At 33.8% G+C, this 17,871-nt stretch overlaps 2 protein-coding genes across 4 annotated transcripts; one reads left to right on the forward strand and one right to left on the reverse strand.

Annotated features, from left to right (window-relative positions):
• Positions 1–5,864: 5,864 nt before the first annotated feature.
• LOC105195532 (TBC1 domain family member 9) lies at positions 5,865–13,884 on the reverse strand. 2 transcript variants are annotated; one of them, XM_039447824.1, is made up of 19 exons: positions 13,660–13,884; positions 12,645–12,811; positions 11,333–11,506; positions 11,161–11,254; positions 10,869–11,058; positions 10,683–10,759; positions 10,529–10,585; positions 10,237–10,441; positions 9,958–10,160; positions 9,593–9,879; positions 9,318–9,521; positions 8,748–9,079; positions 8,308–8,463; positions 8,037–8,222; positions 7,778–7,966; positions 7,405–7,570; positions 6,934–7,269; positions 6,728–6,849; positions 5,865–6,657 (listed from the first exon to the last, which is right to left on the reverse strand). In XM_039447824.1, the coding sequence occupies exons 1-19, from the start codon at positions 13,701–13,703 to the stop codon at positions 6,439–6,441; spliced, it is 3,408 nt and encodes a 1,135-aa protein (XP_039303758.1). In that variant the 5' UTR covers positions 13,704–13,884; the 3' UTR covers positions 5,865–6,438. The 2 variants fall into 2 exon arrangements, with proteins under 2 accessions (XP_039303758.1, XP_011159274.1); XM_011160972.3 differs by having other exon boundaries at positions 11,161–11,257.
• A 91-nt stretch (positions 13,885–13,975) lies between these two features.
• On the forward strand, positions 13,976–17,713 carry LOC105195533 (KIF-binding protein). Of its 2 annotated transcripts, XM_039447825.1 has the most exons (3): positions 14,045–14,181; positions 15,332–15,492; positions 15,646–17,713. In XM_039447825.1, the coding sequence occupies exon 3, from the start codon at positions 15,806–15,808 to the stop codon at positions 17,606–17,608; it is 1,803 nt and encodes a 600-aa protein (XP_039303759.1). In that variant the 5' UTR covers positions 14,045–14,181; positions 15,332–15,492; positions 15,646–15,805; the 3' UTR covers positions 17,609–17,713. The 2 variants fall into 2 exon arrangements, with proteins under 2 accessions (XP_011159275.2, XP_039303759.1); XM_011160973.3 differs by lacking the exon at positions 15,332–15,492 and having other exon boundaries at positions 13,976–14,181.
• Positions 17,714–17,871: the final 158 nt, after the last annotated feature.

The following is a 17,871-nucleotide window of genomic DNA, read 5'->3' on the forward strand; positions in this document are numbered from 1 at the left end:
TCTATGATTTTCTATTTCTTTTACAATCGGTCTCAAGGTCGTTTTCCACTACTCTGACTATGCAGAAAGTATATTGACCTTCGGCGATCGTGCCCCTCGCAGCGGTCGATTCTTGGAGTGGTGGTTTTCCACCACTCCGACTACGCAGGTAATGGCGTAGCGATCCTCGGCGAAACACCATCACAAGCACGTTTTATAAGTTTAGCGAAACAAAGTGAGCAGAATCAATTGAAACTATTTTTTTTATTTGTTGCTCATTTGTTGCTAAAAAGTTGCCAAGGAAAAAAATTTGTTGCTCTGTTAGTTTTTTTTTTTTAATAATGTTTTACTAACGGAAAATTAAGTTAGCAGGACAATATGTGTATAATAATGAAATTGAATATAAAAATAACATCCGAATTTGTTGCTCATAAAATATTATGCATAATTTAATAATTTTTCTCCTTTTTATTCGATCTAAGTAATAAATTAAAAAAAGTTACTTAAAGAAAATTTATAGAAAATGTTATACACATCTAAAGAAAAATTATATTTAAATTGATGAAATTGTTTCTTTAAGTTGATTTTTTTTAAGTTGAAATGAAAATATTTTTGAGAAAAATAAAAATTTATTTGATTTCAAGAAATGACTTTATCAATCTTTCTTAAAGTAAATCAATTGTCTGTTCAAATAATTGGCTTAATTTTAACAAATAATTATTTAATTGAAAAAAATACTGGCAAAAATGTAAGACTCAATTTAGTTATTCTGGTTTTAAAAATATATTGCTTTTATTTAAATAAAGATTTGCGTTGCACGATCAAACTATTTCTTTAATTCTAATAAAAAAAACAATCATAAAATTTCTTTGAATCAAAGAAATTTTTTTAACAGTATAGCAATGCACAAATTTCTTTGAGTCAAACAAATATTTTTTTAACTCAAAGAAACCTTTTTCTGGGTATATAACAAGTAACTTTTGAAATGTCAATTATTTTGAGCACAGTTTTAATTTTTGAATCTTATGTTTGTGTGTTACAGTATCATCGTAGCTTCATAGTTGAGTAACTCCGCTCGTTGCGCATCGGTTGGTGAGTCAGTAATAAATTTCCTCTTTATATTTGCATGCTTTTTAAATGTCCTGCGCAGGATCAAAGAATAATATTATCGCGCGATCGTATCCGTATTTTCGCGAGTGAGTGAGTGAGTGAATTAATCTGAAAAAGAGGAGGCACTCTGGAAGACAACCTTGGGGTGAGTAATATTTGTAAGATGTACTGAATGTATATATAACATATCCATACTAATCAATGGATATCGTATGTTACAGATATTCTTCGAGGTGGAAGGCGACGAGAAGAGGACATCACCCATCGTCGCCGACTTATAATAAGATAAACGAACCGCAGCCGGTTCGTCGCGTCGCGCGTTTTTTTCCGGGAGTGCCGTTTAAGTATTGGATTAATGAACTTTTCATTATAATTCCCATTCGATAGAATCCTAATTCAAGGGCCGGGAATCGCACCCCCGCTGCTTGGCAGTGAACATTTTTACTGGGGCGTTGCGCATGGTGGGCGTGCGCGCCGCACCGCGACGTTCCATGCCGAAGTGCCCGTGCACGAGGCAATTCCGAGCCGCTGTACGACATGTTCGTATGCATGTTGCGCGGTTGTCTGGATGTGTGAGTTTACATGCTCTGTCTCCGGCGATCGGTTCGGTCCTAAGCGGTTAGAGTTCGGATCGGTTGCCTTGGATTCGCACGTTTCTCTTGCTCTCGTCCACCTAAGGCTTTCTTAGATTCTTGATACCCTTTTTGGATTCTTTGAATTTGGGGTTCGAGCTAGGTGAATCATGTTTAATCTGACTTGGTCAGAACTTGGCCTTGTAGGTTAAGCTTGTGACGAGAGGCTGGCTCTCATTTTCTGATTCGTCTAAAATGCTAGACGTCGGCAATGAGTACCTTCTTCTCTCGTCCTGCCCGAGTGTCTTGTCGACGCCGCTTGGATATAAGATCCAGTGGGACTGATTAAGATGATCCGTTGGCTGGGCCTATGAACGAGTCAATTTTAGACGTGATTTTTGTGAGACAACAGACGTAGGAATTCAATACCATTGATTTCGTTTTCTTCTGCTTGGGGCTTACCCTTGTTCGGGGGCGGGTACGCGTGCGTTCTACGTGCCGACTCGGGGTGCTGAATCCACGGGAATCCTTCTGAATGGGAACTCATATCATGGGTTTTATAAACCCGAAGTGCCGCAGTATCGCGCGAGAAACTTTATAAATAATAAGTTCACGCGCGCAAATTTAGTATTATTCGCGAGTGTTTCGCGTGTGCAACAAGTGGAAGAGGACAACCTTGTGGACACTGAGAGGAGGAGGAGGCCTGGGAGAGGCATCGGGCCTCAGCGGAGCAACCTTGGGGTAAATATAATTTCTTATTTATATGAATTTAATAATCTTTTTCTCTTTCATTCGATCTGATCACAATAAATTAAAAAAAGTTACATAAAGAAAATTTATAAAAAAATGTTATAGACATCTAGAGAAAAATTATATTTAAATTGATGACATCGTTTCTTTAATTTGATTTTTTTAAGTTGAAATGAAAATACCTTTGAGGAAAATAAAAATTTATTTGGTTTCAAGAAATGACCGTATTCATCTTTTTTAAAGTAAATAAACTATTTGTTCAAATAATTCGTTTAATTTGAATAAATAATTATTTAATTCAAAGAAAGTACTGGCAGAAATGTAAAACACAATTTAGTTATTCTGATTTTAAAAATATATTTCTTTTATTTAAAGAAAGATTTGCGTTGCACGATAAATATTTCTTTAATTGTAATAAAAGGAACAATCATAAAATTTCTTCGAATCAAAGAAATTTTTTTAACAGTATAGCAATGCACAAATTTCTTTGAGTCAAACAAATATTATATTTTTTGACTCAAAGAAACCTTTCTCTGGGTATATAAAAAGTAACTTTCAAAATGTCAAATATTTTGAGCACAGTTTTAATTTTTGAATCTTATGTTTGTGTGTTACAGTATCATCGTAGCTTCGTAGTTGAGTAACTCCGCTCGTTGCGCATCGGTCGGTGAGTATTAAATTTTCTTTTTATATTTGCATGCTTTTCAAATGTCCTGCGCAGGATCAAGACATAAATGTTATCGCGCGATCTTATTCGTATTTTCGCGAGTGAGTGAGTGAGTGAGTTAATCTGAAGAAGAAAAAGAAGAAGACTAGAAGACAACCTTGGGGTGAGTAATATTTGCAATATGTATAGAAATATATAACGTATCTAGACTAATCAATAGATATCTTATGTTACAGATATTACTCGGGGTGAGAATTGACGAGAAGATTAAAGGGAAATTAAGTGAAAATAAGGTACGTTGCATGGTGAAATTGTGCATAAACTTCAGCGAAAAGTGCTTGTTAGAGCAAGCAAGCTTTTACCGATTTCCGGAAAATGCAGTAATGCGTGATGGCTGGATTCGGACAATCGGAGAGTCATATGTCGAAAAAATATTAAGAGTAAGTTTTATTAAATATTATTAGCCAATTTTTTGTAATAATGTTATTGAGAACTTTTGTACGGCTTGTTTTTGGCGCTCTAAAATTTAAATCGTGGGCATGGTCATTCTCTGGCTTCTTCTTTTCTTTCTTTCGATTTTCTAACGAAATTTATCGTATCTAAGTTTTTTTTGGTGCGTACTTTTATTCTGCAAAAGGATTTTGTGATCTGTCAAACCAATTCGAAAATTAATTTATTCTGTAATGCGATCGGTTAGGATCCTCTTTTTTGGATATCTGAAGAATGGTTATTTAAATTTAATTACTATATTTTGATTAATAATTCTTTAAAAGAAATTTGTTCATTATATTATTATAATTGACAAATAAAAGATATGTGATATTTTATAATAGATACACTTGATAAAAAGATAACATTAACTAACACATAAAAATTTTATTCATTTAATCATATAATCGTTATTTAAAACTTAATATTAACAAAAATTTTTGAAGTACTTCTTACATGTATATTCCCTTTTTCAAGAATAATATTTTCGTAAATAATTAAAAAATTCAATATAAACTCTAAAAAGCAAAAGTACAAATTAAAAAATATATAAGCAATATTAGACATTATGTGTAACATTTGAGATGAGATAAATATTATTGTTGCTGAGCGTATATTGTACATGATATTTATTATGTATTTTATACATACAATTACAGATATGAAATATGTTTATATACACGTATAATACATTGATAATAAGACTTTTTCATACATATCGGATACCGTTTCGCGAATTATGTTCGTAAAATTATGTTTGGGTGAATACTCTTTAGTTATATAAAAATAAAAACTATCACTAAAGCGTATGCGATTATGTATGTAATATGATGTACAATTGGAATTAGCTATTTTCCATAAATTTTAATCGATAAAAAAAGCTCTTGCTCTCTCTTTATATATTTCTTATATTAAAATCCATCTTTACCTAGAAATAGGAAGAAGTTTTTTAGTATTTTACTGTCGATTACAAATAGTAGAGCTTTCTAGGAGAAAAAATGATTTGAGACTTGTAGGCAACAACTTTTAAATCGTGTACCATGCAACCTTCCTATTATTATCGTCTAAGGCTTTTTATATTAATTTATTTCATGATTGTGAAATTTCAAAAGTAAATGAATCAAAATACATCTTTTGGTTATACTAGAAAGAATTCAACATTTTGAAAGAAAATTTTTTTAATTAATCTGCTTCTTTTTCTCATAATGAGTTATTTCTATAACTTATACACTTGGAAATCAAATCCTAATACTATGAAACTTTTATGAATAAATCAGCTAATGAAAAATTTGTATTATTGGAAGGCAATGATCAGTTATTAAATAATACTGCATATCAAAATTGCGTTGTTATCTCGTTCAAATACCCATGAACTTTTGCATCATTTATGTATCACGTTTATAAATAGAGTGATTTTCTATGTCCATCTGCAGATGCATAAAAAAATTGCTAGTTCTTTAATTGATATAATGGTCGAGCAAATGATAGAAAATACTTTTTTCTATTTTATTTGAGATAACATGGCATATTTTTTGTTGGAATATTTCACATGTATTCGGATTGTTTTACTAGAATTTACCATTGTAAAGAATGATTTATAATATAACAATAATCAAGAATGAATTAAAAATTTCACAACGTTTTGTTATAAATTTTTATGTAGAGAGTAATTTCTTTAATCTTCAATTACATATTCAATATTTTAACTTATCTCTTAAAACAATTAAAAATATAAAAATATAATACTTGAAGAATATGTAACATTTGTATATAACATTTAATGTAAAGCAAAAATAGGAAATAAAATAGCGAATCTATATGTAAATAACTATTGACGTATACTTGTTACTATACATTTCCTTGCAACCGTTTAATACATCTGCGGGAACCAAAACTGTTTGACATTTCCAAATAAATCTGGACAGTGTCATCTCTTCAGTGCTCCTCAGAAATACTCATGCGTCAATATTAGATGTTTAAAAATTCAAGTTTCTTACATAGATAATTTCAAAATAATGGAACTAACTTCAGATTTTTATCCTGAGTATTTACTACACTGAGAAAAAGATACGTAAAACTTATATTTGTAGAATATAAATTTATTTCATTAAAATAAATCTTTAATTTAAATAAAGCGAAATAAAATTTTATTCCTAGCAAACCAATTAATTAAAAAAATTAGATATATAAATAGAGAAATATATTTCACAGAAATATATATTTCATTATTACAATTCAAATTTTTTTTAAATATCGAAGAAAATGTTACAAGCAACATTTTTTTCTGAATATATCGATTTTTTCTCAGTGTATTGACGCGCTATTGTATATTTGTGATAATTCCTAAAGTAGGCCGACATATTAAACGTATGCCTTGTTCGAAAAATTTTCAGAACCTAATGATACAATTATATTACTATTTACTATTACTGTCAATATCATAATAGATAAATCATATTTAAAAAATAATATTTATAATTTTCTTAATATAGTGGATTAGAATACAACTGCAATTAAATTCATCTTGTAAAAGAAGTTAGAGAGACTACTAAAATCAAATGCAGTATGTATTATTTCATTCACAAAAGAGTATTTATATCAGAAATTTAGAAAATAATAATTATAAAAATTTTAACGCGATTTTTTAGCATTGTAATAAATGAATCTGTATGTATATTGTTTAAAGCTTTATATTGCACGTATTGCTATTCATGCGAATACGCTTCTTTCCAAATTAAAATTTGCGTTTACTACTAATAATACATAAATTTCTCTTAAGCAATTTCTCTGTTTTTTCTTTCGTCAATTTATCTATGCCAATCATGCATAAAAATAGATATACACATTCTCTTATACGTTCATCACCGTATGTCATCCGTTCAGGATAGGTGTGTCTGATAAAGAATGAACTCGATTGAATCGACGATTTTTCAATGTTGTCATAGCCTCCATAAGGTCAGTTCGTGTACTGAAGAAATCCACTATTGCCTGACCGGTCAAAGCAGATGCCAAAAATTGCTCAACGGTTATCGACCAGTCAGGATCAGCGGATGATGCTATGCTTGATGGATTTCCATTACGGTCAGGTGACTAAAAAAAGAAAGTGTCGAACTTATCGTTATAAAGAATATCGATTGTCAATACAAATAAAAATATATACCCTTTCAACAACTGAGGAAGCTTGTTGAGCCGTAGAAGCAGCTAGAAGTAAACTATCTTCAGATTCTTCTCTCTCTACGTAGAATTTCTTACCAACGTCTCCCAATTGAAGCAGAAGTGTACCTATGGTTTTTGTATTATTTTATTTATAAACATAAATGTTACTATAAAATGAGGTTTCTAAGTATAACAATATAAATATATTACCTATAGAAGCGATGCAATGATACGTCTCCTGCTCTTCGGGTTGAGCGGGAAACATGTCGTAAAGAGTTTTCCACAATGCTATAAAATGTTTTTGAGACATTTTTGGCACAGTTTTGAGATCTAGTGGACTATCTTTTGATGCTATCATCGAACGCAAGCTGCCCATACTCTGAACTTCCCACGATTGATCACCTGGCTGGCTGTTTAAGCTCGTGGATCGCGATAGAGTGCTTACGCTAGGTTCTTCTGCCACACTAATTGGCATTTCCAAGGAAGCTACGCTCTGCTCCATGCTGTCGAAGAAATCCGTAGCTTCTGCCGCCATTTCGGCTCCATCTAATCAATTCATAAATTTACATCGTAATGTAACAAACATAGATTAATATATTTAATATGTATATGTAGATTTCATATATATATATATATATATATATATATGTATGTATTTATTATTGAAAATATCTTATTTACCTGCTGAATGTGTTGGCGATTCAAAGTCGGCAGGCGTAAGAAGTGGCGGTAAATGCAACGTATACAATAACTTTAATCTCTGTGTTAAATCAGCCGTTGCTGTCATTCCTATAGCTTGCACTAGTTCCCGGAAGTTTAGCAAACCGTCGCGATTACGGTCCATCAACTAGGAGAACATATATATATATTTTTTCTAAATAAAGTAACTATATGATTAATGTTTCTTTCGTATTGCTTGTAGTCAAATACGCAATAGTAATAGAAAATAAAATTTATGTTTTATAAGACAATTTTTTTAAATTTTAACTTTACTATACAAAATTTTACAATACATGTTAATCGACGAAGAAAACAATTTATAGATTGAACTTACACGGAATAGCCGCGCAGACAGAGATTCGGCTTGAGTGCATTTTCCCCATGGAGATAGTCCGCCAAATAATATTCTAAATAAGTCAAAATCTACTTTATATGCTTCGTAAGGTGGTTGAGTCGGATCATAGCGGTCGGGTTCGGATTTTCTTTGACTCATTAGCTCTTCTCTCACTAAACTTAACAATTCCTGTACACATAGTATAATTAAAATATTTATAATCATGTTCCGTAGTTTATGTGAAACTACCTTGAATTACCTGCAGTTCTTCCATTTTCATATATTTATCAACAACAACGCTTCTTATTACGTTTTTCTCAATTCCATCTTCGAGACTTTGAACTACTCTTAGTCTGTGCTTCAGGCGCAATCTTTCTATTCCACCAATTGTCAAAGATCCATATCTCGAATATGCTTCATAGATTAACGTTTGGACAGATATACTCTATAATAGCAAAATATATTTTAGATATATTATAATTGAAGATTGGATCAGATATGAAATAAAAAGAATACATTTATATTCTTACCTTATTGGGTGATGCACTATCAGCTGGTTTAGGAAATATTGGGCCTTCGTCGTTATATACACCGCCAAGGTAATCTGTTAACAATTGCATAGCTTCTCCATCATCGCGACAATTGAGTAACTTGTCTTGATTCCATTCCAACACAGTTAATGCTATCTGATAAAGCAAGAGAGATCTATTTATTTTAAATAACTTTGTACTTATTATACATAACAACGACGAGATAATTTGATTAAATTCTAAAATTTAAATAAACTTAAAATAATAAAATAGAACAAACTTGTTAAAAAAAGTTATGTTAAATTTATTCATAATAAGAGTATTTTTGTATAACAATCTATTGGAATTTAAAGAAAATTATATTTATTGAAAGATACCGTTAATTGAAAAAATATATTAAAAAAAATTATGCTCACTATATTTATAATATAATTTATTACCTGAAAAATAACTTTTGCTCCATCATAGAAGAAACAATCCATGATGTTTACAGCACTACTGGTTGGCATAACGCTTAAAAATATTGTTAAAAACCAAGATAATGAGATAACTTTAATTAAGCCAAGCTCTTGTAATTTGGCATGTAAAATTGGTAAATGCTCAGCTGCCAGTTCCTCTAAAAGACCTTGGTCAACAAGAGCACCGACTACTCTCCGATCGTAGTAATCAGGCAATAATGATTCACAAACATTACATAACTGCCAGAACGCTGATTCCTCAGAGCAGTAGATTAACAGAACTGAAGCTACTATATTCATTGCCTGACAATAACCTGCATAATACATTTATGATTAATTTTTGTATTAACATAATGCTCAAATAACATAATTTAATTATTTTTAAACAAATATTAATTTTACGTTTCAACAGCTAAAATAATAGATTTTTGATAAGTCGATATTTAGTAAAATTAGATAACCAAAAGATTCTTTCTATTATATTTAATTAAAAATTTGGTTTGTAAAAGCTTCAAATTGTATTAAAAATGAACAGAAAAATATTAAACTTACCGATCTGAGGATTTCGCCATGCATAGGCAGATAGTACCCTTCGCAGCGCGCTTATTCCAGTATCCGATTGGAAAGCTGGATGTTCCGGTAACGATCTATGCAAATCCCTTTCGATTTCTTCATTTGCTTGACATGATTTACCAAGTGATTGTTCGACCAATGATTTATATAAGTCTGGGTTCATTGCCTTTTCGTTTAAGGCACCTAAAACGATGCATTGTATGTACCAGAGTTTATTATTATTTGTAAAATATACTGTATCATTTATATATTACCAGAAAAAGTAAGCCAAACTTCTCCTCTGAGGGCCTGCGGTATTCCTTGAATAACGAGTTTCGTAGTTTCCGTAGTTCTATACATTGTAATTCCCCTTCCATATTCTGCAAAATGTAGCTCCCATTGCTTTTCTTTAGCCTCTTGTTTCAACGCGGCTTCGGGAGTCAATGGAGCTTTAAAAAGTATCATCAATGGCGGCTGTGGTTTCCACTGTTCCATAGGTTTCGCTTCCTCGCAATTGCTAATGTTACTCGAAGAATTTGGTAAACATACATTATCTCTCATTCTGTAACAAGTTTACAACTTACAGTTGCACACATCTACATATATTTTATATCTATTAGAAAACGTTACACAAACATACACGTAATTGAGTTTAGACTTTGCCAGAAGCTCGGAGATTTTCTGCACCACAAAATCTCTATCGTGTATTTGCGCGAATAGGAACGACGAACGCGCCGTCGTGACTAATATCGACTTATCCGTTCCTGTGTTGGATTGATTTTCTGCAGACTCAACGAGCGTTACTTCCCTCAGAGGTATAACTAAATTGACCTGTCTTCTTACCTGGATATACACAAGTGATAAGTAAATTTTACAATCAATTCAGGTTAAAGTTTATTTGTTTTAGAAAGATATTTACCCTACTTTCAAAACAAAGGTAATTTTGGGATAAATATATCTTTCCCCAAACGTATCTTTTGTTGTATGGAGTCCATAAGGTGGCGTCAATGCTACCATCTAATTTCTCGGTTCCAGGCAACCTAAATTGAAGCCTATAAGTTTCCGAATGCGCTCGTGCATCCAGATCCCTCTTTAAGAAAGACGGCTTCTTAGGCACATTTTTGCTAAATTAAAAATTATTTCGGTATTTATTTTTGGCATTTATATTTATATATAATTCTCTAAAAAGTAATATAATCGCAACAACGTACCTTAATTTATTCAGTAAATCTCTATCCTCGTTAAACCCACTTTTTTCATCAATGAGTCTAAGACAAATAAAAATTAAGTAATATTAAATTAATACAAAATATAAAATATAGTTTTTACATACTTTCCGTATGCGACACATTAATAAACTAGTACCTTTTCATAGCAATATTGGTCAGTTGTTCCATTAACGAATACGTTTCTGATTTATGTAAAAACATAGAAAAATAATGCTGTAACACAGAAGAAAAAGTTAAGTGTGAGAACTTGATTGACTGTCATGTGGAATGGATCGCGACATGCGTCGATAACGATACATAGAAATATATGCATGACGCATACCTCTTTATTGTCACGTGTTACAACGCGTATACTATCTGAAACTATAAGGGAATTAGTTTTGTTTAATTCCGTAATGTCCGTCCATCTTATAGTCAGCTTCGTTTCTCTCGCCAATATGTAAGCGTAAAAGCACATGTGGTTTACAGATAAATAGAGCCATCCTTGCCTAGGTAATCGTGATTTCCAATAACTAAAAGAGACACATAATCATTTTATGAATCACATCTTCCAAATGTATATATATTTAATATTATATTCTTATAAAATCTTTATATTTAAAATATTTAAAAACCTGCATGAATAGTAATTGACCAATTTGTCCTCTTTAGGTATATTGAACAATTGGTGGAATTTAAAAGACACAGTTTTAAAAGACTCCGGATCTTCTTCTGGAAATAATATTATTTCTCAATTTATTGCATTCACAAACAATGCAAATCTTACAATTTAAGTAACGATTCTACCATCCGCAAACTGAGAATCCGGGATGCTGTTTGCTATTATAGATTGAATTTTGCAGCAAACAAATTCCGTTATCTCCTCCTCGGTATCGAACGACGTGAGGGTAGTCATTAAATTCGAGTGGAGCCATTCCCAATCCTGCAAAATCTCTTCACGGGTCAAGGAACATGCCACTTCTGCAAATTTTGAATATAAATAGGCATATTAGATATTCAAACTTTACTAACAAGATTTAATCAAAATAAAATTTAGCCCATAATTTTTGTAGATCGTAATTGCATTTTAAAATTAAATGTAAGCAAAACCAATGGGCTTCTTGTACTCCCTCGGCATTCGCTATACTCAGCTGATATTTGTTTATACTAATGTACACGCAATGTTATCAGTTACTGTGCTATTATCTCTGTTACTCGCTAAAACAATATTTGCATACATATTCATTGCTCTTGGCTTTATGTTTTTTTAAATGTATAATACAAGTAGAAAAATTTCTACGTACTATACAGTTGTAATATGCATAATTATACGGTTGAGGATTATAGCACTAATTACATAATTACACAGTTGAAAGATTATGGTGTCAAATTATTCTCTAACAGTAGCATGAACAATTTTTTTCCATAAGAATCAAACAGAAAATGGAAAATATAAATATGTAGTAAATATAAAATTTCCACAAGGACCAAACAAGTTCAGAGGTTTGTTAATATTTTTTTTCCCAAACAAGTTCTCAAAATATTAATCAAATACTAAAACCTAGTTTATACTTATTATACGTTCGAAGAAAAATGATCATATTTATGCAAAAAGAAACAAATAAAAGGATGTTCTTGTTAAGAGCAATTTGTAAAATTTGTAGAATTTTGTAAATAAAAAATTAAAAAAATAATATTTATATTTTAAATAATACTTCCTTCTACACTTTTGTCATTAATTTTATAAAAAAAGATAAATGTAAAATATGTTATAGAATAAGTAGTAAAATTTCTGTGACAACTAAACAGGTCCAGAGACTCTAATTTTTTTTTACGTAAGTCCTCAAAATATTAACACAAAGCCTACAACCTTATTCTTTTACCTATGTTCAGAAAAATGACCATATTTACACAACAAATGGTTTAAACATGCAAAACATCTTTTCTGTTTCCTAAAAAATTTAATTTTTTGAATTTGTTTGGTTTTTTGTGGAAAATCTTTAATTAAATTTATAGACAGAAATTATCTCTATCACTTTCCTTCCTTTTTTTTTCTCTTTAAGATTTCATGTTCCTTATATCTTATATAGAGTTTTAAAGTTCAATTATAATCAAATACCCCAATAAACTTCCGACGATGGTGTTTGATGAAGAATTCTAAAGGGTGGTGGTTTAGTGTCAAAAACACTGTCCAATGTGCCCACCAATATGGAGGTAAGACCTTTTGTCTTCCCATGTCCTTTGCGACGTTGCAAAACGAAATACACAGTCGCCTGCTCAGTAATCCTATTATAAAACAATAATACAATTATATAAAGTTCAACAATTTCTAGAAAAAGAATAGAAACTTTTAAAAGATTTTAGGATATGATCAAAAAACAGATCATCGACAAATGTGTAACGAGCATCAGAAATTAGAAATTAAGTAAAACAAATTTAGTTAAAAGTTGCTTGATTTAGATGCCAGTAAAAGACATTGACAGCGAATATTAACTGATTTTTTTTCATCAAATATTATTGTTCTCTCTCTCTCTCTCTCTCTGTTAACATTTATTATTACTAGCAGTCATTATTATGTATATTCGAAGGCACGCTAAATTAGCGTCGAACTATCCTCTCTTATCATGTCACTGTTTTCGACATCGCCGCTTATCGACTCCAACGACCAGGCCAGACACACTCGTGTAACAGCGATGAAGCGGCATGTCGCGCTTTCGTGCATACACACTTTTACACGCTAGGCGTGTTTCGTGATGTTTCGTTATCTCACACTAACGGCTCGTTCGCGTCGTTAAAAACAATCATTTTGTCACGTTATGACGTTATACGTTCGTAACCGATAACGTTGCTCCGTCCCGCTCTCGTTCGTCGGGGCGACGCGGATGTCGAGAAATTGTTACCGAAACGTCGCGGAAGGCGATAGGAACCTCCCGATTCCGCGATATCGCCCGCTGCGGAGAGGACGCAACCTCTGGCGTCAGCTGTCTCCGGCGCGATGTAAACATTTACCCGCGCGACTTTCGAGGTCGGTCGCTGTCGCGTTTTCGACGCTCGCGTGACGTTGTCGATCAGTGACAATTGATCGCGAGCGACGACGAGGATCGCAGGAGGATCGCCGTAGGCGATGACTTTACCAGAACGCGTTGGCGAGCAACACCTCCTGCGGCTTCACCCACATCTCGACCGCCGTGGTGCACACCGCGCGAGGTACATATGGCACTAACGCGGGGACTGCAACGATGACAGCGGCGACGAGACGACGACGACGACGGAGACGTCGTGTACGTGCGCGCGCGCGCGCAACCCTCTCCGAGGAACGGAGTTGCCGACCGCGGCCAGAGCGGGGGGAAAAGGAAAAGAAAGATTCGGAGCGGGTATATACTCGTGACAGACAGATAAACACCGACCGCGACGGCGGAACGATCAGCTGCGACTCGTGAGGGACGCACGCTCGCCACGCCACGCACTGCGAATGTCACTACGCGGAGGAAATGGAGGTACTAGCGCTCGCCATCGTGCTCTCGATCCCGTCTGGTCCCGTCCTCCCACGTCCTCCCGTCTCTCGTCACCCGGCTGTCCGACTGAGGTTTTTAGGACGAGTACCGATTGACTCGGAACTTCAACACTAATGACGAGACTGCGAGCAGTTTTATAAGGTTAGACGTAATAACGACTTATTTTTTTACGGGGATGAATAATGATGTGAACTCTTGGGAAATGCACCACTTGTTTTATCAATAAAACGTTGGCCCACCATTTATCTTTAATGCAGATTTTATTTTTGCTGGAAGGTCGTGCGATACTTGAACAGTCAGTAGTGCAATGTTGTGCCGTTCTCCTAGCAGAACACTTTTCGAAAGATTGAAGGAACGATAGAATCCTATTGTTTTTGAATCAGGTTTCTGGCACTTTCTGTCGTTTTCTATTGGTTTTTTTTTTATTAGAGTGTTTAAGGCGGTACAATCGAGAAGTCATAATAATGCTTCAGTCCATTTAAAAATCATATAGAATATTATTTGAAGCAAGATTAATATTATTAAAATTTCAGACCGATTGGCTGCGCAGTTTCTAATAAAATAAAAGTTAGTTTACAGTTTTATACATGGTATCTTATGACGAGTGTATCAACTTATACATCATGTTACATTACTTTTCCAAATGCTTCAATATACATAAAAATTATATAAATAGTTGAAGCAAACCTTTGCGTATGTTCTTGCAAAAGTTCAACTATATCATCATGTACATAATACTTGTGTACATTGTGAATAGAGTTGAATTTTTGCAAGAACATACACAAAGATTTGCTTCAACTATTCATGCAATTTTTTGTATACAAGTAAAAGGCTGATGAAAAATATGTTTATGAACTAAATATAACTATTGATGAACTAAAAAAATATAATGGAAAACGTAGCAACTGTTGAAAAAGTGATTTAAAAAATGGTTACAAAGATAGTTAATCAAGTTGTTGTGGGATTGCAGGTGTAAGCATTGAAACGTTGCAAATTAGCTATCTAATTGTACAGTTACACCTGATATTTTTAAGCAAAATTAAGAATATGCATAAACAGTATGTAAAATTTTATTAATTATTATCGAACATTTCATTAATTTGATTTTACACATTTAAAATAATCTCATATCTCATGGAATCTAAATACATGTTAAAACAATTGTTATGTTTTCAATAATATAAATCACTTTTTACTGAGATTGTATATCAATCTTAAGAAATATTGGTGAAAATCTACTTCTCACTTTCCACCCTTCAAAGCTACTCACAATTTGACATTATTTAATCAGGCAATTACACTGGCATATTGGATGGGAAGGATATTGAAGTTTTGAAGGACAGAAGGCAATTTTGAAAGATATTTTTTGCTAAAAGAATAGTACATCAGTTCCATTGGACCATTCAAGCATTGCATGACTATATTCCAAGGATAAAATCCATATGACAAATGGTAGATAACTTTTTATCTATAAGACAAATGATGAATAATCATTTATTCATAAGAAAAATAGTGTGTTTTCTAGGTGTTTATATTACTTTATCCATCTGCTGTATAAAGATATTTATATCTCTCTATTGTTTGATTAATTATATATTTTTTTAGGAGCATCTGACCAAGGATGTGTCACATGACTTCAAGCTGCTGATGGCTGATAGATAGAAGTCTAAATATCTCTGACAGATCTAATGCTGCTGGGAAATCTCTAATTATTAAACGGAAAAACAAGGGACATACTAAAAGTGAATATAACTTGGACAACATAATGGAATGCTTGGAAAGAATCAGTCATCCAAGTTCATGGGTGAAGGAAAAGTACCAGGAGGTTCAGAAATTGTTGAATGAACGAGAGGCGAAGGTTGATCCGAATAAGCTTTATGAGAAAAAGACCAAAGCCCTGGAGATTCTAATGGAGATCCTGGAAGCTCTTACGCACTGCAAGGAGACTCTCTGCACCGTGGCGGCTGCGATAACGCATTTAAATATAGGTATATTACAAGCCGACATGGAGGCCACGGGACTCGCCACGGAATGTTTCAAAAAATGCATCGACCTATTGGAAGAGAGCAAACTATCGCCCGAAGGCATTTTACCGGCCATAAGCGCTAATAATCAGTTAGGTCTGATATATGCTCAACGAAGTTCCTACGAGGAAGCTAAAAATTTTCTGAAGCAAGCGGAAAGCTTGTACGTCACGTTTACAGAAGACGTTAAACTCGATCCTGTTCACATGGTGACCATTATGGGCATTGAGGAAATCGAGGGAGATCTGTGCGCCAAAAGTATTCTCGAGAAGCTTCACACGCTAACTCTGTATTACTTGGCGCAGGTCTGCCGCGAACTGGACGACAAGTGCAGCTTCGCTCTGTATTGTCACAGAACGCTGAGTAAGCAGTTGAGTCAAAATAAGATAACACAGGATCTGGATTACGTCGATTGGGCGTTAAACGCCGCGACGATATCTCAGTACTTCATAGAGCAAGACAAATTTCCGCAAGCGAGACATCATCTAGCCGCGGCGTCCTGCATACTTGAGAAATATTCAGAAATATTGAAGGCGAAAGGCACTAGGGAAACTAGTGAGAGTATTGCCGCGGAATACGAGAATTACGATCACAGATCAGCGAGTATCGCTAGATGCTGGGCGAAGTACGGTATCGCTCTCCTGGGAGCGTCCAAAGAGAGATTGCTGAAGAAGGCCGAGCAGGAAGATCACGCTTCAAAGCCTGCGAAACTTTCCAACGAGGTCTGCAAATATCCGCAAACCGAGATCATGGAGGACCCGAGATTCGTAGACCTAGAACCGGAATTAGAATCGATTACTAATGAAATCACGGACATGTATCTGTTGGATTTTAACGACGCCAGACCAGTGTTCCTGAACGTTCGGAAGTGGTTGGACAAAGCGAAGGAGTATTATACCTTCGAGAATCACGCATCGGACTACGCCTGGATCGCCCAAGATCTCTCACAGGCGTACAAATACCTAGCGTTCTTTGAGGACAACGAGGACAGGCAGGCGAGAATGCATAAACGGCGGATAGACACTCTGGAGGAGGTGATCGAGGGATTGTGTCCGCGGTTCTACCGAATCGTCTGCCGAGAGATTTGGATAGAGCTCGCAGAAACGTATTCGGAGATCCTGGACTTGAAGATTGATCGTTTGCAAGCGTCCGACGAGAAGCCGACGGTGCAGATGGTGGCGAAGATCGAACGCCTGGCGAGAAGTAGCATAAAGCATTATCAGTCGTATTTGAACTCGTTGGAGATGAGCAAGTCCGAGAGTGGAGTCGAGTCTTTCTCGGACGATCTGCTGTATCCGGCGTTGTACACTTATTTCCATGTGGGAAGATTGTACAACAAGATCATAACTTCCGACGTACAGCAGAAGATAGAGAATATGCAGAACAGTGTCGATGCTTACAGCTTCGTCGTTAACTATTATGACAAGCATCCTGAAAAGCAAGAGAAGTTAGAAAAATACGAATTTATAAAATTATCTAAAGAATTCGTTACATTGCTACCACTTACACTAGAAAGATTGAAACAGCAACAAATAAATCAATAATATTATTTCTTTTTTTCATCTCGCATCTGAAAAAAAATGTAAAATATTTTGTTATATTCCTTCTGTGTAGTATATAAAATAAACAATAAATTTCCTATACATTTGCAATCAGCTTATTTGTTTATATGTATATTTTAATTAAAGTATACAATATAATATTACCATATATTAAAGATACATTTAAAATTAGAAAAGATTATTACTTTGTCTTTAATCTTTTTCCATTTTTTTATAATTAAAGAACAAAAAAATGAACGCTTATC

The sequence above is a fragment of the Solenopsis invicta genome, chromosome 4 (genome assembly GCF_016802725.1).
Source record: "Solenopsis invicta isolate M01_SB chromosome 4, UNIL_Sinv_3.0, whole genome shotgun sequence".
Classification (NCBI taxonomy): domain Eukaryota; kingdom Metazoa; phylum Arthropoda; class Insecta; order Hymenoptera; family Formicidae; genus Solenopsis; species Solenopsis invicta.

What these genes read in the sequence shown, in the direction of transcription:
- LOC105195533 (XM_011160973.3), top strand. Translation starts at nt 15,806, where the DNA reads ATGGAATGCTTGGAAAGAATCAGTCATCCAAGTTCATGGGTGAAGGAA.
- LOC105195532 (XM_011160972.3), bottom strand. Translation starts at nt 13,703, where the DNA reads ATGTGGGTGAAGCCGCAGGAGGTGTTGCTCGCCAACGCGTTCTG. An exon ending in ACCAATATTGCTATGAAAAG is followed by an intron (nt 10,586 to 10,682) that starts GTACTAGTTTAT and finishes TATTTGTCTTAG; the next exon opens with ACTCATTGATGAAAAAAGTG. An exon ending in ACCTTTGTTTTGAAAGTAGG is followed by an intron (nt 10,161 to 10,236) that starts GTAAATATCTTT and finishes GTGTATATCCAG; the next exon opens with GTAAGAAGACAGGTCAATTT.